The 23,154-nt window shown below is 42.2% G+C and overlaps 1 protein-coding gene across 1 annotated transcript in view; it reads right to left on the bottom strand.

The window, feature by feature from the left end:
• The window catches only part of galnt1 (UDP-N-acetyl-alpha-D-galactosamine:polypeptide N-acetylgalactosaminyltransferase 1), a 47,317-nt gene that overhangs the window by 8,178 nt on the left and 15,985 nt on the right, over positions 1 to 23,154 (bottom strand). The window contains exons 2-8 of the mRNA XM_034228119.1: positions 19,953 to 20,066; positions 9,403 to 9,542; positions 9,145 to 9,313; positions 2,364 to 2,530; positions 992 to 1,119; positions 807 to 886; positions 376 to 546 (exon numbers count right to left, since the gene is read on the bottom strand). Of these exons, the coding sequence (XP_034084010.1) occupies positions 376 to 546; positions 807 to 886; positions 992 to 1,119; positions 2,364 to 2,530; positions 9,145 to 9,313; positions 9,403 to 9,541 (854 nt within the window). The 5' untranslated portion in view covers position 9,542; positions 19,953 to 20,066. The remainder of the gene's footprint in view (positions 1 to 375; positions 547 to 806; positions 887 to 991; positions 1,120 to 2,363; positions 2,531 to 9,144; positions 9,314 to 9,402; positions 9,543 to 19,952; positions 20,067 to 23,154) is intronic.

The raw sequence follows: 23,154 nt of genomic DNA, 5'->3' as shown, positions 1-23,154 counted from the left end.
CTTAAGCCACAGAGGAAAGTTCAATCTATTCCATGAGTGTTTCTGCCTAGAGAACGTTTTAAGATTATTAACTGTGGTAGAGTCTGATTGCTCAGTGCAAATCAATTGTGAATGCCTTTCAGCAACGCTAACGCTCTCAGGCTACAAGTTATTTTAAACAGCTGACTGACAGAGTTAGCGTGAATGATCATGTGGTACTTTACTAATGATTCAATCTTGTCCCTGTAGGCACATTCTCTTCTCACTTAACCACACAGGGAAGGGTGAGGGTCAGCTGCACAACATCACCCTGGGGCTGCTGGGGATTTAAAGAAAGTTGAAAAGATTCCTCAAAAAGGCGAGGCCCACCCCGGATCCCCCCGCTGTATCACCCACCTGACGGGCAGCGTGCGGTCTCCTTTGCGGCGGTCCATCTCTCTCTGCGGTACAGGGTACCAGCGGAAGTTGAGCTTCCAGTTGAAGCCCCCGTACGTCATGTCGGATCCCGCCATGTACTCGAACGTGTCATCACTGATCACATCGATGATGGGGCACACCACCGTACTCCTACGACAAACATCAACATGGCACATTCAATCACAAGTAAACCCTGTGTGTGTGTGTGTGTGTGTGTGTTTGTGTGTGTGAGTTTGTGTGTGTTTATTTGAGCACCTGTTTGCAGGAAGCACTAAACCAAGAATAAGTCATTAAGAATGAAATAATCACCGGGACAAGCCCCCTGCAGGCTCAACAAAAGTTTATAGATTTATTTGAGGTAGTCAGAGGTGTGTATGTGGTGTGTGTGTGTGTGTGTGTATGTCTCTTACTTGTCTTGCTTGATGCGGGCGAGCAGAGGCTCCAGCCACCCTGTTGTGCATTCACAATGAGCATCCAGGAAGGTTATGACCTAGAAACATGGAGAGAAAACATTAGACAAACGGAGTGGTGCACACACCATATGGTGAGCAGATCTCTGGGTATGGAAGTCACATATGTGCATGAGCACACACACCTGGCCCGTGGAGAGCGACGCTCCCTTAAGACGAGCGCGAATAAGACCAGACCGCTGCTCCATCCTCACCACTCTGACCGGGACTTCCAGCCTCCTGACGTACTGCTCCAAGGGCCGCTTCAGGAAATCTTAAAATATACAAACAAACACATTTATGTAATAGAATAAGGAAATAAACACAAGTAAGCAAACAAGACAAACTCAGCTAGGGCTGTACCAATTGTAAAAATGTAGATATATTCATTTTTATTACATTCAAACCTACTATTGTCGTTTCCAATAAAGCTTCGAATGTCCTTCTTGCAAACAATAAATCTTAAAATCTTTGATTAAAAATGTATTTTAATTAGTTTTTTCTATAACTTGTCAGTGGGTGCTTGAAATAGTGGAAGGCATGTGGGAACGCAACCAGTTTTACAAACGCAGGAAACCTTGTTTATAAATGCCAACAAAACAGGGTTTCATCTGAATATTTTGATAGAAACATGTTGTTAATTTTTAAAAATATTGCAACAATCTTTTTAAATGTTGACTTTTAGACATGACAGTAATTGGGATTTTTCATAAAACAAGTCGGAAACAATCTCACTCAGCTACTTACAGGAAATCTACTCCTACAAATAACGATGAAAGGAGTGTAGCTCAATATTTACGTGCAACTTTGCAAAAATAAAAGGTTGAAACACAATCAATAGACAAACAACGCTGTGAGGGATTCACATTTATTAATAAACTGCATTATAAACAAAGCCTCAAAACTACTTGCCTCACAAACCAGGAGATGGATTTCAAGCCACTCCTCTAAACTATTCGTCTTGTAGCAACACAGATCAAAGGGAAGTGTGTGTGTGTTTGTATCTGTGAATACGTCATAGCATGCCTGCCGACAATCCCTCTACCAGCTGAGAGATCCCCTACCTGCACCCCCCCCCACAGAAACACCCACGCCCTCTGATTTGCACCTCGAGGTCCCGTCGGGTGACATGGTGCTGCAGGGTGGCGGATGTGGGGGGGGGATTGAGGGTAATAACAGAGTGTAATCCTTGCGGCTGGCGAATTAAAGACCTAATCTCCCCCAAACAGGGATTAGCAGCATTGCACAGGGTGGAGTGGCACACACAGGCCATATATGCTGACGGGCTGTTGGGCATCAGCACAGACACACACACACACAAGTGCACAAACACAGCTACACACACATACACTAGCCCGGCAAAATCATACAGTAGCTAAAAAAAAAATAGGTTAAGCCTCGAACAAGGAGCAGAGGCACTGAAGGAATTATGTGCAGTGTCTCTGTGTGTGTGTGTGTGTGTGTGTGTGTGTGTGTGTGTGTGTGTGTGTGTGTGTGTGTGTGTGTGTGTGTTTATACCTCTCTCGCTGGCATCGTCCACCAGGACAATCTCCTCCAGCAGAGTGTGTGGAGAGCGGTCGATGACGGAGTGGACGGTGCGCAGCAGTGTGCTCCACGCCTCGTTGTGAAATACAATCACCACGCTGGTACGAGGAAGATTATCGGGGTATAGCTTGTTCTTGCACCTACAAAGAGAACACAAAACAGAATCAGAATACATTTTATTTTAAACTCTGATGTTGAGTGACAACTACAAATATGGAAATCGCTTCTGGACTGAACAGACAACACACAAATCTCTAGAGAAACAATAAGAGGAAGTGTGAGAATTGCATCGAACACACACAGACATGTTATATAAAAGGAAACCACATGAAGTAGTTTGAACACAGTGAGCTGACAGAGACAGAGCGAGAGAAGAGAAACACACTGGTAGAGACATCACAATCCAGCCTCTGTCTAATCGTAAGAGACTGCTACAAAGAGCTGCAGCTAAAGTGAGTCCACACAAGGGAGAGCTGAACTAGAGTCAAACAACTGGGACTCAAACATCAACTCTATCGCATTAGTCAGTCATGGAATCACTACATTCATCAGATCATTGTTTATGGCCTCGTGAAATAGCATATTTTATGGACTTCAAACGCTGAAAGCAGATAATAATGAGCGAGCAGCCGAGCGTATATTCCCAAATTTAGACGGATAAAGATGGATACACAGAAATATTGGGTCAGCGTGATGACAGTTGATTAGTGATGCTAATTAGAGACTGAGTCATTATCAGAGCAGTGTAGCGCACACACAGATCACACTGTCTGATTGAGACACACAGGGAAGTAAATGTCTAACAGAGGTAGGAACTAGTGTCAGTGACTTATTTGAATCCTTCTCGACAATATTCCCTGAGGTTTGCATTGTTTACGTCATTAAGTACAAAGGTTGACTTGTTTATGTAACCCCCGACAACATCCCTACGTTTTTCTACTTGAGTATTAAAATCAGTTTGCAGAGAAACTAGCTTGAGGTTGCTCGTCTAACACATTGAACCCTTACAGACGTTGTTTTTATTGTTTAGTGGTAAAGCAGCACACATTCCCACCTGGCTATCTATAAAAGTATTCTCACATGCATTTCCATAAAAGTCTCCTGCTGTATTTTACGATACTTTCATTATACGTCGTATACAGTGACAGAAGATTGAAGCCATATTGCAGCGTATAAACACATTCATTACTGTGGCCATAAAACAGTTTGGGGTTGCAAGAAAGAGCATCTTGCGGGTTCCTGCAAGAGTGATTGATGACATTTGAGGCAGTTTTATTTCGGTGTTATTGAGACTGTAGTAGATGCTGCACAAAAAACACATACACACGGTATCTCCTCTTGCACTTTATACGTCGTAGCTGCTACATTGTACTGCCATGTGGTTAATGCTTGTATGCTGCTCATGCTCTTTCTGCATATCATGTATTTATTTTTGCCACTTATATAACTGTCATGTTCATAAATGTTGTTTGTGACGGGACTACGGATGGAAATGAGCTCAAAGCTAAAATCCGGCTCATTTACATTTGAAAGCATTATGTTGTTTACTGAACATGGAGCGTGCAGCTTCTCTGCTGGGGGATTTTGAGGGGAGACAGGAGGATTGCGGTTCACTGTCCTCAGCTCTCCTATCTGACCCTGTCAATATGGCATCTCCTGTGTAATGTCCTGTGTATGTCACAATCAGCTGTCTTAGGAAGTCATCCTTGCACCCCCCCCCCGTTATGTTTTGTTTAGTTGTTTGTTGTTACATGTTTTGTTGTTTGTTCTGTTATCTGGAGCAATGTCTGTTTATTTTATAACTGCAACATCAAAAAAAATAAAGTGTTCATCGATGTGCATTGTCCCGGGTTCAAATAAACGATGAAATGAAATGAAAATGACACTGCGTTATTTTCTCATAAAAGATGTCTCCGAATAAACTATGTGTCGCAAAGAAATAAAAACAGCGCTTTGCATTGGCTTTACAATGCTTTGTCCATCATGTCCACATTGTCAAAGAAATACAAGTCTGTCATAATCTTCTCACTGACCAAAATAAACATTTTCTAGGAAACAGCTTTGAAAGAATGCTCTGTTCATTGTAAACAATACACAGGAAACAGATGGATTGATTAGCACTGCAGATGGCATAACATGTTAAATGTTACTCTTCAACAATAAAAAAGAGGAGTAAGCGACAGACACAGAGGCACACGGCTGTAGGTCCAGACACTCTGAAGGAAGCCATGATACCTGTGTCTCATTCACTGTCCAGCACATCATTTACGTGTTTTTGTCAATAGTGAACTGCTCAAACTGCTCAAACCAGCTTATGATTTCCAAACTCTGTCAGATTTAATTCTCAGAAAACCAAATGGAAAATGAACCCTCGTCATAACCCCCCCTCCCCGCGATCATCCAGAGCGCTAGAATGCTTCCTCTCTCCACCGCTGATCCTGACAGGAGGAATGTAAGAGCGACAGAGGAGAGGAGGTCAATAATACACTCTATCCTGCAGCTGCCTCCGGAGCTTGTTAAAAAACACACGCACACAGATTCTCAGTCTGTGGTTGCACATACTCACTGCATAAAAGGAAAATTGATGATGGCACAACATGATTCACTGTAAAAACAGAGACACCCTCTTAACTTTAATACACAGCGGTTCATTATTACAAACAACAACTATACTAAGACTGTTCACTTTTCAGACATGATCGTAACTGTGCAGCTGATGGCATAAAACCCTCTGTAACTCCAACAAAACAACATGTGTTGACACGACAACACATATAGTGTCACATGATGTGGATTTTAACAACTGAGGAGTGGTTGTGAGTCCAGTGGATCCAAAGAGTAAGTGGAGCAACATTTGGCAACGGCAAAGCACGGGTAATGAGTTACAGACTGTTTCTCCAGCCGGTGGATTGTGGGAAAAGTCACAATGGACTGGTTAGGATTTTACTGCTTTTGCAAATGTTACTAATTTAACTCGGGCACATACACAGCCATACATGTATATAATGCATTCTCATAAAAATGCTGCAGTTAGGGTCTAAAAACGGAGAAAATGCCAAGTTGTCTGAAAGGTGTGGTCACGGAAAGTGTTACATAGTGTCATATATTGCAGCTCTCCACACACACACACACACACACACACACACACACACACACACACACACACACACACACACACACACACACACACACACACACACACACACACACACACACACACACACACACACACACACACACACACACACACACACACACACACACCCCACACACACACACACACACACACACACACACACACACACACACACACACACACACACACACACACACACACACACACACACACACACACACACACACACACACACACACACACACACACACACACACACACACACACACACACACACACACACACACACACACACACACACACACACACACACACACACACACACACACACACACACACACACACACACACACACACACACACAATGACTGCACTGCTGAGTATAAGGAAAAAAAACATCAGGGAGTTTCCACTTCAAAGTTTGGGCTAATGGTGACCGGCATGACAACGATGAATCCATTCACGCAGTTTCCCTAAACCTTCTGATTCACACACACCACACCACACTGGCACAAACAAACACCATCGCACTCGTGCCTACCTACACACACAAACACATTGTCGTGCTTGATATTGACTCGGCCTTATCTCCTAATTGGAAAAGCAGATAGACGGAGAGAAGGCTGAGTGAAAACACACCTAGTAATCAACCCTGGCTCAAAGACTAAAACCCATTTCACGGATCAATGTCCTCTTTCTTTCCCGCCTGTCTAGTGTGCATATGCCCCCGCCTGTCAGTCTCGTGTCTGTCAGTCAGTCTTTCTGCCGATTGCTCTGAAAACCTTTATTACTGATCCATGCATGTTCCTCTACTGATGGCATGAAGGGGCAGAGGGGAGGCCGTGCTGGTTTCCATCTGTTTGAACTAACCTTGACATATCTTCTGAGCTGCAGGTCGGATGCACACCTGTCTGATGACTGAACAACCTGCAGCAACTGGCACTGGCAGACACTTAAGTGACACTAAACTCCTCTTTATAGAGAAGAAGGACTTCCAAATTGCACATATAACCTAGTATTATTGAAGTGAAATATAAAACGGGGCAGCGTGAAATGGCATCATTACCTCCTTAATGTGATGTATTTCCTTTTGAAACAGGACAATGTGGGATCAATCTTTTGGGTGAACTAATGGGCTATTAGTCGTGGAGAGAAAGGCATTTTTATTTTATAGGAGAGGATGAAATGGAGAATTATTAAAAAATATGTCATTAATGTATTGGTTGGCCCTTTTAGCTAATGCAGCACCAGGTCACCACGTAACAACACCGTCCCATTGGCACAACTTGTACTAATTCTAACTGGTTTTGAGTCTGCACTGTGTTCATTGTACGTGACAATGTGTCTCTTTGCATTCTGACGGCGCATCTGTAGTTTGGTCCAGACAAGATAAAGGGGCGATATATTGTTGCAAATGAGTTCTGGCCCTTTTCCTGTTTGGATTTTCTGAAAACAAACCAAAAGCCATAGGTAAGTTATAGAGACTGATGGGAATCTCATTCATGGAGAGTTTTGGCCGCTGTCATGATCTGGGTCATCGGTGTAACATGAAGCCGCGTTGGGGAAATCCCAACCCAGTGACTCGGCATGGTGCACTTTGATACTCTTGATGTGTTACTTTATGTTCTCCTGTGTCACAAGGAGCTCACAAAGAAATACAGTATGCGCCTTCATACTGATTATATACTGCAAAAGAGGCTTAACAGCAATACTACAGAGAGAGATGACTACAGCATTTTTATTCATAAACTGGCGAAGTAAACAGAACACAAACGGAACGGTTTTAACTGCTTCTGATCAGGGAAATCCCACTCTCGTGCTACATTCATAGCTGATTTACATAAATCTGCACATTGCTAACGCAGGCTTGCTTCCTGTACAGTTCACGATGAGCAGATGGTTCAACAGCAGTTTAGCTTTTTTTCCATTCGCTTTCAGATCACAAACAAACCGCACCAGAGTTTGCTCGTTTCTCAGACCCTGGTCCTTTCAGCGAGGTTATTAAGTTCTCAGTTAAATCGACAGCTTTCACACCGACCCAAAGGAGTTGCCGTTAACTAACAAAGACTCATTTTGAGCACATAATGTGTACGATCACTTTATGGTATGCAGTTTGGACACTTTCTTGGAAGTTCATATGCCCATGGAAGATGTCCGGCCACCACACCCTTTCTAATTCGCTGTCTGTGTTTTATCGTTTGAATCCCTTTGTAAAAGCACACTCTTTACTTTATCTTATATATACTCAGAAATATTAGCTGTGTTTCTACTGTAATCAAATCAAATCAAGTTTTATTTATATAGCACATTTTTAAACAATTTTTGGTCGAGCCAAAGTGCTGTGCATATAATACAAATACCCTACAGTAAAGACACTTTACAGCAAATACAACAGCACAGTTTGTGCAGAATATCAGTATGAAACGACACCCTCTGTCCTTAGACCCTCTCACATCGTACAAGGAAACACTTTCAGAGAAAACCCACAGTTTAAAGGGGAACATGGGAGAAACCTCAGGGAGAGCAACAGAGGAGGGATCCCTCTCCCAGGACGGACAGACGTGCAATAGATGCCGTGTGTAAATCGAAGAGATAATACATTTACAGCATAGGTAGACCAAATGTTTAGAAATGCATGTGACTGTAATAATAAGATGAATCCACGAGGATGTCAAAAACAATCCTGTGGGAGCCATCAGGGAAGCAGCATGACGAGACCCAGGCAGGACCGCAGTAATGTCATCATTTATTGTCATTTTGTCTGAATTGCTCGATATTGTATTTCATTATATTATACCTAATATGTCCTTTAAAGTGGACCTATCATGCTATATTTGAATAATATATTGTAGGGCCATACCTATATAAAACATGTCTGGTTTTTTTTCAAAATACCAAACAGATCATGCATTTTAGCCATGCCTCATTTTGCTCTATTTGCTCTTTTCCAGCCCTGTCTTCACAAGGGCTGATTCTGTGGCAAATGAGCTGCAGCTGACCTCGCCCCCCTGCAAAGGAGGGGGGCGAGGCACGAGCGTCATGTTACCATGCTGTTACCTTGCCACGGCAACCTCTCATTCCCCTGATAGGTGGAGAGTTGCCCATATAGGCGGAGCTCCTTGTTTCTGAAGTCAGAGATATTTCAAATCTGTATCAGTCTGTATCAGATCCGTTACAGCCCCGTTTTTAGAGATTTTGGGTATGGAGGAAAAGAGAGAGGGTTGTGTTTTCTGACACTTGGTGAGTTCCCTGACACACCGGGGACACATATTCATGTATAAAAGACGTACAAAGGTGCATTTTGCATGATAGATCCCCTTTAATAAAATGTTTTAAAAAAACAAAAAAAGCTAATTATAGTTTTTGTCGAGGTTATCCTATCTACCCTGACTTAGGCCTCTACACATCTGCTGTTCCGCCCTTTGTTGTTAATCCTGACTAACCTTTACAGAGCAACTGTGGCTCACAGTGTGACTGATTGGCTTGCGGTTTATAACGCATCACCAGTGTGCACTATTCCAACAGTGGATACCAGTGAAAGCCATTTTGAGTGGAGCTTAATGAGTGGAATAAGAGAAAGTGACAGGACAGACGATTAGCTGCAGGGAGGCTGCTCACCCCTCCAGGCGGACGTCAGGCAGTGACCGATTGAGAGCAATCATCTCCGAGGCCATGAGGTTGAACTGGTTGATCTTGAACATCTCCTTCATCTTCTCCTGGTTGTCCTTCGGGATCACCACCGGCTTCCCCCCTTCACCGGGCCCGTCCCGCGGCCTGGTCAGGGTATCTGCAGCAGAAACACACACATTAAACACAGGCAGATGACCGAGTGTGTCTCATTGATCACAGTTAATATGTACGGCAATATTCACTCACCTTGTCTCCCGGGCAGACCTCTCTCCTTTTTGTCATCGCACTTGTTGCACTCGCTGAAGTAGAGCAGAATGAACATGTCCAGCATCACCCACACCAGAGAGGTGGCCAAAATCACCTTGCAGTAGGCGAACCTCCGCATCCTAATAAAGACATGAGACAGAAGTGGAAGAGAGAGATGTTTAAAGCTCTGGCTGAGGTGAGGAGTGATGGTTCACACAATCACAGTCTTGAGGAAAGCTCTGCAGAGGAGATCACACATTTTTTACTCATATCCCCCACTTCCTCCCTTCTTCACATATTTCAACAACTCCATTTGTCCTTCTGCATCCCTGTCCGTCCGTCTGTCCGTCTGTCCGTCTGTCCGTCTGTCCGTCTGTCCGTCTCTTATCTTTTGGCTGTCAAAATGAGCACTTGCTGAATTTCTGTTTCACTCCAGATAAAAAAAAAGAGTAAATCTACATGCACATTTGTAATGTTTAGGTTGGCGTTTGTCACCATTCCAAGCACAGTGAACATAGATATGTGTGTTTTGGACAGGAGGTTTTATGAAGTCTTAGCAAAGCTTCAGCTGATTTGAAGGCCTTACACGGCGGAAACAGACATCTTCTGTGTCAGATTTCCCAAACACCCTGCAGAGTACAAGCCAATCTTCCCTTTATGCGTGTAACATACCAAATCCATATGTGCTAAAGAGCAGTCGGAAACACTCACAGGTAAGCACACACTCACAGAGCAGTGAGAGAGGAGCTGTGATAGTAATTGCTTTTCTTTGGCAGGGAGAGACAGACACAGCCACATTGAAATTCCTCTGCTCCCTTTCCCTCTCTCCTCCAGCACCGTGTCTCCTCTCGTTGGCTGACTCTCTGCCTCACTGATCCCTCAGGTTGCCGGCACAAGCAGAAGGGAGAAAATTAATTTGGCCACGGTGATTTCTCTCGTGCTCCTGGGAGGGAAACAAATGTTTGTGCATAGCTAGCTTAGCTTAGCTTTGCTTAGCGGCCACTGAGGATAAAGAACTGCAGAGCAGCATTTTCTAAATTCAACCTGATAGGATTCTGGCTGCACAAAATGCCTCCCACAGCAGTTCTCTCAAAGTTTTCCTGTTGAGCCAGATGACAATGTAATATTATGTGACCAGTTACAGCTGATTAAAGCTATGCAGTATATATTTTGTATGTATGTATGTATGTATTAGGGCTGCTCAATTAATCGTATTTTAATCACAATTACGATTATGGCTTGCAACGATTACGAAAACAACGTAATCGAAATAAAACGATTATTTTGTTTTATTTTTTTTAATTGGTTTTCAGTTGAATTATACTTAAAGTTCAAGGTAATCAACTGTTAAAAACATACTGTTCACATTTTTTTCTCCAATAAATTCATATTTTCAAAGAAAATGGATAATCGTTTTTAATAATCGTGATATCAATTATTGACCCAAATAATCGAGATTATGATTTTTGCCATAATCAAGCAGCTCTAGTATGTATGTATGTATGTATGTATGTATGTATGTATGTATGTATGTATGTATGTATGTATGTGTGTATGTATGCATGCATGCATGTATGCATGTATGTATGTATGTATGCATGCATGCATGCATGTATGCATGTATGCATGTATGTATGTATGCATGTATGCATGTATGCATGTATGTATGTATGTATGCATGCATGTATGTATGTATGCATGTATGTATGTATGTATGTATGTATGCATGTATGTATGTATGTATGTATGTATGTATGTATGTATGCATGTATGTATGTATGCATGTATGCATGTATGCATGTATGTATGTATGTATGTATGCATGTATGTATGTATGTATGCATGTATGCATGTATGCATGTATGTATGTATGCATGTATGTATGTATGCATGCATGTATGTATGCATGCATGTATGTATGTATGTATGCATGTATGTATGTATGTATGTGTGTATGTATGTATGTATGTATGTATGTATGTATGCATGCATGTATGTATGTATGTATGCGTGTATGTATGTATGTGTGTATGTATGTATGTATGTATGTATGTATGTATGTATGTATGTATGTATGTATGTATGTATGCATGTATGTATGTATGCATGTATGTATGTATGTATGTATGTATGTATGCATGTATGTATGTATGTATGTATGTATGTATGTATGTATGTATGTATGTATGTATAGCAAAACATGTCTATAAGCAGAAATAACAAATTAATTAGGAAAAAACAATACTAACAACGAATAGCCAATATAACCATGCAAATTGTAATATATACACTCGCAATGAGAGATGAGGTCTGCAACAAATAGTCAATTACAGCGAGCACTATTTGTGAAAAGGTCATGCAGACTGCTGCAGTTTGATAAAAACCCAATTACTGCTGCCGGATGCTGAGCTGACCGCGAGACCTATCATTTCATATTTCTCATGAGGCTTGTCGTGCAACTCACGGGAGTTTTGTAACCTTGCAAGATTTTATCTCTCAAGTTGACAAAGAAAAAAATAGGGTAGAGATACCACCAGTAGATAAGTCAAAGGCTTTGCTTGTAAGTACCCAGAGAAAAAGAGATAATTCAATCAAATCGAGTCAGCTACAGCAACAAGGGTTTTGGCAAGGTTAATGAAAGAGCATCATGTTACATCAGTTTTTCATGTCTTTTATACATAAACATGCGTCCCCTCTGTGTGAAGAGATTCTGAAAGTTTCAGGATGAAAGTTTCGCTCACTTTTTGTCCTAATCCATTTATTTAAAAACCTGTCTGAAAATGAGCTGATCAGATTTTGGCCACTTTATGATGGCATAACGATGTGTTGGCTTGTGTAACCATTAGCCAATCACCAACCAAGGTAACCCCCCCCCCCCCACCTTATCACCTGAATCTCCTCCTAGAGCACCATTGTGTTCTTTTCAACCAAATATCTCTCAGAGGGGCGTGGGGAGGGGCTCCTTATTTTCATCTAAAGTCACAGACAGAGAATCAGCACTTTTGAACCAGGGCTGAAACAGAGGGGTTTATGGGATGCTGCAATGCACGATCTGTTTGGTATTTCAAGACAAACACTTCAGAGACAGGTTGTATATATCTGAGACCTATCATATATTGATGAAAAACAGTATAATAGGGGACCTTTAAATAGAACATGTTTTAAATTGATTGGGATGGTCTAATGAAACACAAGTCAAATATATATACAGCCCAACAAATAGACTTAGTTTTATCGTCACTTATACAATCAATCAGCTTATCAAGTTAACGGACAGATAATCTGCTAATAATAATAATAACAGATAGTGATTTCAGCTTTATTATCTTAAGAATTTGCTGCTTTTGTTATGTGAGAACAAACCAAATATCTTTATGATTTGGATTGAACTAGGAATTCCAGCACCTCATGTGAAGTTTTTTTCTTTTTAAATAATGGATAAATCAAGAAAATAAAAAGCACAATAACTGACAATTAAAATATGTGCGTACTGCACAAATGCATGGCAATGTGTGTGGCTGAAAGTATAATGAAATATAAGAAAGAAGTATAATTTATTAAATCTAGGAATGTTAAGATAAATGTTAACAAAGTTTCAAATCCCCCAACCCTCATGAAGTAAATGTATAGCTAATAATGTCACCTTTTGATTCCTAGTTTCACAAGAACCTAATTTACCGTGTGGGATGATTTTCACACGACATCCTGTGTGTGTGTGTTTTTGTGGCATGTTCACACCATTGATTGCAGTTATGGTTCACCCACTAAGGTGTTACTATGTGAGCAGTAAGTGTAGAGACACCACATTTGTGACAGATGAGTGCAATAGTAGGATTCTGTATCTTATCATAGCTTGGTTTGTACTTCTTATTTCTTTGTCATACAACCTGTATCTGTATTTTTTTGCAAGCCAAAGTTCAATACCCAGGTTATCTCCATTTTTCATTATTTGTAACCCTACACATAACAACATAGATGTGGTAAAAACCCTATCTATTATGTTCCTTTTAAGTAATTGTTTGGAAATGTAACAGATCCTCCCAGATTTCCTCAAAGAATCGAATTGCTTGTCTCACTGTATGCCTCACTCCTCCTACAATTCTTGAAATTCCAGGATCAGCGGGAAGCCTGAAATCAGTCTCTGCTCTACAGTCTCTCTCCTCTCAGTTTGCCTGACCGCTGCTTCTACCGGCCCGGCTTGACCTCCAACAGAAACATGATAAAACCTGATATCACAGCAGAGACTTGGATCCTTTTCACCTTTCCTGGCGCACAGGCAGAGCTCGGCACATATGCAAAACACATCACAGCACACTGGAGCGAGACACGCTCACATGGAGGCACTCCGCTACAGAAAAGCACACATATATTCTTGCTCACAAAGTCGTGTCAAAATGCTGTCAAGAGATGTCAACTGCTTTCTCTGAATGCTATTTGATCACAGCGGATGTAACACAAGTCGACAGCAGCGCTCCAAGCAGCAACAGAGGAGATGTACAAACATGTACATTGACTTAACACACTTCTCAACCGCCGTGTTTCAGCTGTGCTTCTCCAGTCACTGTTTTTCTAATCAGGCATGGCAGAGGACACCTTAGGTCTCCTCTGTGCTCACTGCAGTGTGTTGCATGTGTGAGTGTGTGCCAGTTTAGTTTATGTAGGCGCTAGTCTCTTTGAAGTCTCTTTTAAAAAGCCTGGCTCCCTACGACATTAAACAGACACACAAATCTCCATCTGCGCGCTCTCTACCGAATCTATTAACACATCACGTTCCCTCCATCTTTCTTTTATTTCTCCATCCTTGCTCTTTCTCCCTCAGCCACCCCACCCCCACTCCCCTGTTCGTCTCCGAGTGATGTCGTCTCCTTTCAAGAGCGGTTGCCATCACTACTTCCTTACAAGAACACCATTTCCCCCTTCACATCCTTCTCTGTGTCTCTCTTCGTATCCCCTCCTCTCCTCTCCTCCACAGGCGTAATCCCTCTTTAGAGATTGCACAACCACAGTTTCTCACAACCACTTGGAAAAACTGTGGAGCGAGAGGATCCAGGACTTCACAATTTATGACTTGGAGCGGGGTGCCTCCTTCTGGGGTTCTCATGTGGAGGAGAGATAGTGTTTGTATGAGGGAGTGCCAATGAGAGAGGAGGATTTACGAGTTACTAATCAACACAAAGTTTGCGCTGCTAATTCATATAATAAACTACAAACTGTTTATTTGCCTGCTCTCAGAACAGCCTAGTTTATTCTTTATGAAACCAGATGCCTTTTAATCAAACCACTCACGTCATTAACAAGTGTGTACAAATGCTCTTTGAAGCCCATTCAGTGAGAACACTAAGATGGTGCTGTTAAAGTAGCTGTCCTTGGCTAACATGGGCTTGATAAGCTCTCTGATGGGAGTGGCGATTTTCAGAACAGTTCAACTGGAGCAGGACGAGGCTAATATTAGGGAAGAGAAACAGAACAAGGCCGCCTGAAGCCCCGCATTGCTGGCTCTCTATGGAGTAGCTGATGTAAACTGCTGCTACTGGCAAATAGGTTGGGGTCACTTCATTTACCGTTCATAACCTTTACTGCAGAACAGAGACTCCATGAAGCAGGAGAGAGAGAGAGAGAGAGAGAGAGAGAGAGAGAGAGAGAGAGAGAGAGAGAAGAGAGAGAGAGGAGAGAGAGAGAGAGAGAGAGAGAGAGAGAGAGAGAGAGAGGAGAGACGAGGAGAGAACGGGAGTGAGAGCAGAGAAGAGAGAGAGAGACAGAGAGACGAGAAGAGGAGAGAGCAGAGACAGGAGACGAGACAGAGAGACAGGGAGACGGTAGAGGGAGACAGAGAGAGACAGAGACGAGGAGAGGAGAGGGGAGAGGAGGGAGAGAGACAGACAGAGAGAGACAGAGACAGAGAGACAGAGGGAGGGAGGGAGAGAGACAGACAGACAGAGAGACAGAGACAGAGAGACAGAGAGACAGAGAGAGAGAGACAGAGACAGAGAGACAGAGAACGAGGGAGAGAGACAGACAGGAGAGAGAGACAGAAGACCAGAGACATGAGAGAGACCTTCTAATGTTGATAAAGAGAAACAGTGTGTCCACGGCACCTGAGGATATTTTATTCATAGAATGCATTCGTACTGCAGATCTAGCAAGTGTGACTGAATTCACACTTATATATTGCTTAGTACATTTACAAGATGTGCTCCAGGGTTTTATATTCAATGTATTTCATCTCGTAGTACAAGTTTTTACACTTAACCTTTAGCGAAAAAGAGCAGACGTTAGTTTCACACTGAAAACACCATAGACAGTTATTTTATGAATGTCGCGATAGTTTAGTCTGTAATAGGAAATTGTATTGATCACAAAATGAGAATGGCCAGGAACTGCGTGTATATGTAACATTTCTCCCTTTGACTCATGACGGGCTTTGAATATTAGGGCTGCCTCCTAAACATTGATGATTTAAAAAACATTCTTGAAGCCACTCTTCCTTTTTCAAGCAAGGCCATTGTGGATGGAGCATCCAAGGATAACAGCATCGCAGTGTTTACACTTTTATTAACACAATCTTGTCTTAAAGGGACCTAACTACAAAGCTACAATGGAGAGGAAATTGAAGCAGAGAGGGTGAAAGAAGCAGAGACGGTAAAGGAGGGCAACTCGATTCAGTTTGTTGCTCCGATGCTCTTTGCTCCTAAACCATTTTGACGCTTGTTTACCTTCTCCACTAGCGTTCGATATGAGTGACACTCCAGTTGAAACCTGTCAGACGCCATAGAAGCAGGACGCCCCTAAGTGCGCCAAGATCTGAGGCACTCTTCTCTTTTTCTGTGTAGAAATGTGATGTTTTGACATCACAAATGCTGAACAAAGACAATAAAAGAGATTTGCGATCAATTTTAACATGATATTCATGTTTTATAATAGTTTTATGTTTACTATATAAACTATATATATATTGAAATAGTTAAATAAGCAAATATTGATTGAAAAATAAAACTTCTTCAAACAATAATGAACTGATATAATTGATGGTCAAAAGCAGTGGTTCCCAACCTCTTTCAACTCAGGGCCCACTTAAGAATCACATTTTTTTTCGCGGCCCACATTTAACCATAAAATGCTAAAGAGCATAAGAGGCTAAATTAAGTTCTCAGAGTACTTTTTATTTTAATTAGAAAAGGAGCTGGCCATCCGTAACAGACATTTTTATTACGAGGTTTAGTTGAATACTCGATTCTGATTGGTCAATTCAGAACACGTTGTTAATCCAGTAGAACAGACCGCTGTCAAGGACTGTAATGACCGTTGCTAAGGAGGATCGAAAAAAAATAATAATAATTTTAATAATGAAATGTTTCCACACAAATCATAATATTTTTCAAATTATTTGGCGGCCCACTTGAAAATTGTTGCAATGCCTTCGCGGACCACAAGAGAACAAGTATTGGTCAGACAGAAGGGAGAAAGAAAGAAGAGAGAGACATCGAAATTAAAAAACTCAGCGTAAGGCAAAGAGTGAAGCAGACAGAACTGCCCATGGCAGCGTGAAATTCCCAGCTGGAATAGATTACCAATGCAAAGCTTGGCACAGGAGCAAAGTGGAATTAAACACTTAAATCTCCAATCACTCGCTTTTTTCCGGCCAAAATCAATACACATTATTGTCACAGGGGGTGTTCCCTTGACGGTTGGAGAAAGCGCAGCAGCCTGGCTCTTCAGTCCCAGCAAACCAAAGACACACAGGCAGGCATTGCAACGGATATAAGAACACACAAACCACAGCATTGTGCCTCTTGGTCTGTGTGCCGCCAGTGGGCTCTCATATCATACCGAGTGGAGGTTTTGTTTACACTGATCGGCACAGTTGAAGAAAAAAGGCACACTAATACCATTTACATAATTAACAACTGGTGTTTACAGTAGGGGTGCACCGAATGGGAAATTCTTGGCCGAAACCGATACCGAAAATAGGAAACAGTTGGCCGAAAACCGAATGCCGAAAATGATTAAGAAATATATATATATATATATATAATGTAAACATTTTTTACCAATGTTGTTCAGCTACCTGATTATGGAAATAGACATGATTATGGCAAAACTTAACTTAAATAATAATCACTATTATGGGTCCATAAAACATTTATTCAGCACTTTTGAATGCATACAGTACATTTATATATGTCATGTATTATTGCTAAAAAACATTATATCGCAGTCTTAGTGTCGCCAACTCGTTTCTAATATGCAAAGACAACAAATGCGTCTATGATGTATTTTCGATCAGACGAGATCTCTCTCCCCCGTCTGTGTGCGAGGGGGCGGGGCAGTTTACACACACGCAGCTGCCTGCTACGTGCAGCGGAGCACACTGCGGAGATGGCGGAGAGAACGCGCTCCGAGGTGTGGTTAAACTTTACCCGTCTCGATGTGGAGAATACTTGTTACCATAAGTGCAATAAGAGTTTAGCATGTAAGCACGAGCAATTTGTCTAAACATTTAGCAAAAGTGCACCGCATGCAGACGGAGGAATGTACCGGGTTCGACCGTCTTTCTAGCAGCCTCTGTAGCCCCATCCACGAGTAACGTTTCCACGTCAGGTGTTTATGTATGCTAGCAGCAACACACGGAGTTAACTACATGATACAAACATGGGTTAATGATTAGAGGAAACTGAGTTATTTAGTTTGTTAAAATTTCAGCTATTCTGTTTACAGTCTGTCATCAGATTATTTAATACGATTTGTTAAAGGCTCAGGGCAATCTCGATGACAAAGGTCAATGTTCCCCCCCCCTGTGAGCCAGCCGCGAGCATGGTCGCCGCGTCTTTATTACGTCATCACAACAACACGTTAGGTTACCAACTTAGCCTGTTCTGACATTCGGTGATATTTTTTCGGTGCAAAAACCCTTTCGGCCGAAAGCCGAAAGGGCCTTTTTAACCATTTTCGGCCGATAATCTTCGGTGGCCGAATATTCGGTGCATCCCTAGTTTACAGGGTCATCCACAATCACAAACACACCCTGATCAAATCCCAATATTTACAGACTGAGCAGTTTGACCTGTAGGTTAGTGTGTCTGGCCTCTGCTGTGTGTCAGCTGCTCTCAGCGTTGCTTCTACCGCTACGTGTGTCAAGCAGGCCAGATTTACGAGGCTCTTGCATCACAGCGGGGCTTCCCTGTCTACAGTCGACTCTACAGTCTACAGTCTACCTGGATTCTTTGAACATAAAAATGTGGAATATGTAAAAAATATTACTGTGCTTTTACTTTCTAGTATTTTGCGGCAGATTGAATCATGTACTCATGTACCCTGAGCAAATAAGAGCAATGTCCCTGAATCTCATTACAGTATCTGGAAATCAATATTTCATACAATGATTTGTTCTTCAAGAATTGTTGAGTACCATTTCTACTAAGAAATACTTGAAAGGAACATGTTCAGAACATAACATTTTAGCATGCATTAACACTACCAGTCATTAAAGAAAATCCGAAACTTGTGACCCCAAAGGAGTAAGTAGTACATTTATATACGCCCGCAACACATCATCGAAACACACACATCAGGAAGAGACACACGTGTTTCACCTCCGTAAGCAAGCTAAGGCTAAGGATGCAGTGTTAAAAATAGATTTGTTTTTTAAACAAAAGAGTGATGGTGGATACAACCCTGCGCCAGTGGAAGCTCCTAAGCGTATGGTGATTGAATATGACCCTGAATATATTAATTGTGCAGTGATGGGTTAAAGGTTAGCAGAATATCTATTTCCTTCATTATAGCTGAACGTTTAACACATATGCACACAACACATATCAACTCTATGTGTCCAGACACATAACACTTTCTACTGTAAAAGGTAAGGATAAAGAAAAGAACATGCCTGATTAGCGCAGTCTAACAACCACAACTGAAAGCATCTGCAGTGACCCCAAGCAAGACAGTTACATTATTCACTATGGATTTGGTTTGTTAGTCCCATGTTAATTTAAAAAAATACAGCTACATTACTAACAATCACTCTACCAAGTCTATCTGTGATTTGGGAAATAAAAAACGTCCACATCCTAATACATTATAATGTGTATTAAAAACCTCTCTCTTCAATGAACATTGACCCGAGGCGTTCTCTCCCACTGCAACAGAAAAGGCTGTTCGTAAAGGAAGCTATTATTGAATCTGAACAGCAGTTTGGACTTGCTAAAATAAGTAATACCCAGAATAATACAACACTAACCATAGTACTGCGAGTTCAGAGATAGGTTTAAACGTACATATTATACAATATACTTGAACGACATCAACATAACCGAAAGCTGTAGGAAGAAGGTTGAGGTGGTGGAGGGAGTTGCAGCAGCAAGCGTTGAGGGCACCAACCGAATAACAGTGTGGACTGACCGGTTATGATAAACTTCTGAAATAAACATTACATTAACTGTCTTTTCTGCAAGTCATTTTTTTCGTATTGCAGTTCTTTGTCTGTGGAAAAATATGTTGTGATAATTTGCCAACTGTAAAATATAAGTGACCCCCATCATTCATGCTCATACCTGTCCAAGTGACTAACGGGGCTCTCTGGTCAGATGTGCAGGGTGCTCCACCAGCAGAGGGGGCGGAGCTTCAGAGATCCCACTTCCTCCTTTGCGCGTCACTCAAACATGCTCCTTTACCAAAAGAGGAACAGACACAGAATAAAAACATGGTTTCAGTGCAGAAACACAGTACAAGAGCAGCATGCATGTGAAGCAGTTATGCAACAAATCTCATGTGATCTTAAACCAGAGAATCTGAGCCAGGGAATAATCTGAAGGACCTTTGTCTTTATTTATCTCTTTAACATTAGTTACAGTATGTGCATTGGGGACTGTGGTCAAACAGCTCGAGAAAGAGAGCGAAACTGTTCCGATCGCACCTCGGATTGCCAAACCACCAAAGCAACCACAGGAAGCCCAGAGAGAGAGAATGTCAGTCAACGGCCTCAAACATACTTCCTGCTTGTGCTCACACAATAATAACACTTATCTCTCTCGCACTATCACACCGTCAGAGTCACAATGTCACCAGGCATGTTTCCAGTTACATCAACACTTCCCGGTGTTGGTGGAAATGCATCATCGTCTTTCAATCCAACCTTTATGAAGAGAGGACTCTGGAAAGTTTTCAGTCGTTTACAAACTGCCAGCCTGGCTGTGTTTTTCTTTACATTGTGTTAAGTCAATCGCCCTTAATCCTTCCACACCCACTTCAAGGTCAAACCTAAATAAGTACTTTCTGCCAGCCTTGGAATAAAAAACAGAAAGGTAGAGAAGACAGAGGGATGGAGGAGAGGAGGGATATGACGGATTGACAAATGACGGATTCTCAAATCTGCTCATTTCACAGGATTACCGTTTAAAAAAATCCTCAGAGACTAAAGACGAGCGTGAATATGACTCGGTGTGTAGGCATACATGCATGTGTTTGTGCACGAGTGTGTGTGTGTACGATGTGAGAGTGTGTGTGTCCTTCATCTGGTCCTTGGCCTACTTTAAAGCCAAGTCATCACTCCTAATGGGGCCTCATATTGCCAGCCTGTGTGTGTGCTCAGAGTTTATATTACAAAAAAAGAAGCATACCATAAATCTCTCCCTGCCAGCCCACACACTCCTGCATTAGTGAGTGTGAGGAGGCTGTACTGCAGTGCAGGTATGCTCAAGTGTGTGAAAGGCCCTAACAATCAAAAGCTGTCTGTGTGTCTCATCCTCCTCTCCTCCCTACTTTTATCTTTCTCTCTCTTCCTCTGTCACAGGTCATAAACTGTCTCTCTTTCCATCCCTCTTTCCTCTCTCTTTTTATCTTACACACACCTACACAACGTTTGAGTGGAATGTAATCCATCTGCAAATTGGAAGCAGGACAAGCAAGAGCTTCTATAATAATCATCAGATTCCCCTGACAATCACAAAATAAACCTACAGAACACCACACACACTCTCACACACACTCACACACAACACTGCAGCACAAATAGCAACCAATCTCGGTCTCTGTGGGCAGAGCAAACCTCTTCCTCTCCTCAATCTGTTCGTGCCCTTCTGTAGTCGCTGCAGGAGAACTATATGATTATGAGGTAAACAACAAAGACAGCCAATGAGCACATAGAGACAGAGAAAGAGGAAGTCAACATTGTACAACTGTACTTCATTACTGTAAAGCATGTAACAGTTTTGAATGAGAGATGTCTGTGTTGGTGCTCAACTTTTTTTTAAAAACACATCTTTTGCACATTTTAGGCCAAAATTACAATATGGTTCACCATTTTGGAAGGAATTACATTTTTTGACAGTTAATCCAACATACACTATAAAAACATATCATATATTCCTGTCATTGTGTGATTTTATGTAAGGGTCTCAGTGTTTCCCCTAGGATGGAGTCATAGCAGCGGTGCTAAGGCACGTGGGTCTAGCAGAATGTGAGCGCGGAGCGCGTGGATTTTTTTAGTGTGTGCACGTGCGAAGTGCGCCCCGCCAATTTGTTTCTATGTGTCTGCCAGCACAAGAAAGGCTCTTGAGGCCTAGTACCAGGACCGGTTCTACCTCACTGAGCCTCTCAGTCTGACAGGAGAGTTCTCCTCCACCCTGGTTGTAGAAACATCTACTTCTTATATCCGTTAGCGCAGCTAGCATCAGATTCTAATAACAACAGCGCCGGTACCGGTGCCCCCTCTCTCTTTCTCCTTCGCTCCCACGCTCGCATTTTGGCTGTGAGCTACGGGTGCCTGATAAGCCAACATCCCCCACTTTCATCACTTACAGCGCCCATCGTACAGGGCAAATGAAAAGTGTAACCGGGGTGAAAAGGGTGTTACATTTACTTAATTATGAATGTTGTTACATCAAGGCCGAAAATTAGGATGAGCGCCAATGGTCAAAAATGTTTTTTCCCCTCCCAGAGCTACCAGCGCAGCGCCCCCCAGATCTGGCGCCCTAGGCGACCGCCTATGTCGCCAAAAATCGGCCCTGCCTAGTACATACAGTGGCAATGTCTGTTTTTTTGGGTACCTGGCTAGCGCCCCCTAGCAGTGGCGCGCATATTTCAGCAGCGGCGCTGCGCCGCCACTATTAGTATATAGGGGAAACACTGGGTCTTAACCAAACAATGTATTTTTCATAGAATAGTATTTGTATTTCTTGACATCTCTGCAGCACCATACTATTAATCAGATTGGAATTTTGACACTTATTTTGCAAACAATTAACGCTCCCCTGCCATTTCTATATTGTACCAGTTGATATTTCCTTAAAACTCTGATTCATTGTTCAGCTCTCGCCTGTGTGATTCATCGGGCTGTTCTCCAGCAGTGCAGCTATGTTGGGAGGTCTTCCAACACATGCAGCGACCTCAGCTTTTCCTCCACCTGGGGATTAACTGCTCTACTATTAAAAAGAAAACCCTGACCTCAGTCATTCAAAACACAATTAGTAATAGGACTGCAGCTGTAAGACAGACCTACTTTTATACAAACACAATATGTTGGCTTACAACACGAAGACACACAAGTACTCCTCATACATCAGGATGCCATGCCCCAGTGATCCGGCGACAGATGGACACTTATGGCGCATTTCCACTGCAGCGGATAGCCCCGTTTAAGCGTCCAGGCCAGTTTTTGGTGGCCTTTCCATATAGCGTAGCACCGGCTAGCGGGTACATTTTCCCTCTTTTTCCGGCCCCATAAAATCGTGGTTCTATCAGGCCAGGGCTGAACTA

Source organism: Gymnodraco acuticeps, unplaced genomic scaffold (assembly GCF_902827175.1).
Source record: "Gymnodraco acuticeps unplaced genomic scaffold, fGymAcu1.1, whole genome shotgun sequence".
Lineage (NCBI taxonomy): Eukaryota > Metazoa > Chordata > Actinopteri > Perciformes > Bathydraconidae > Gymnodraco > Gymnodraco acuticeps.
This window is presented reverse-complemented; position numbering and strand designations above follow the sequence as displayed.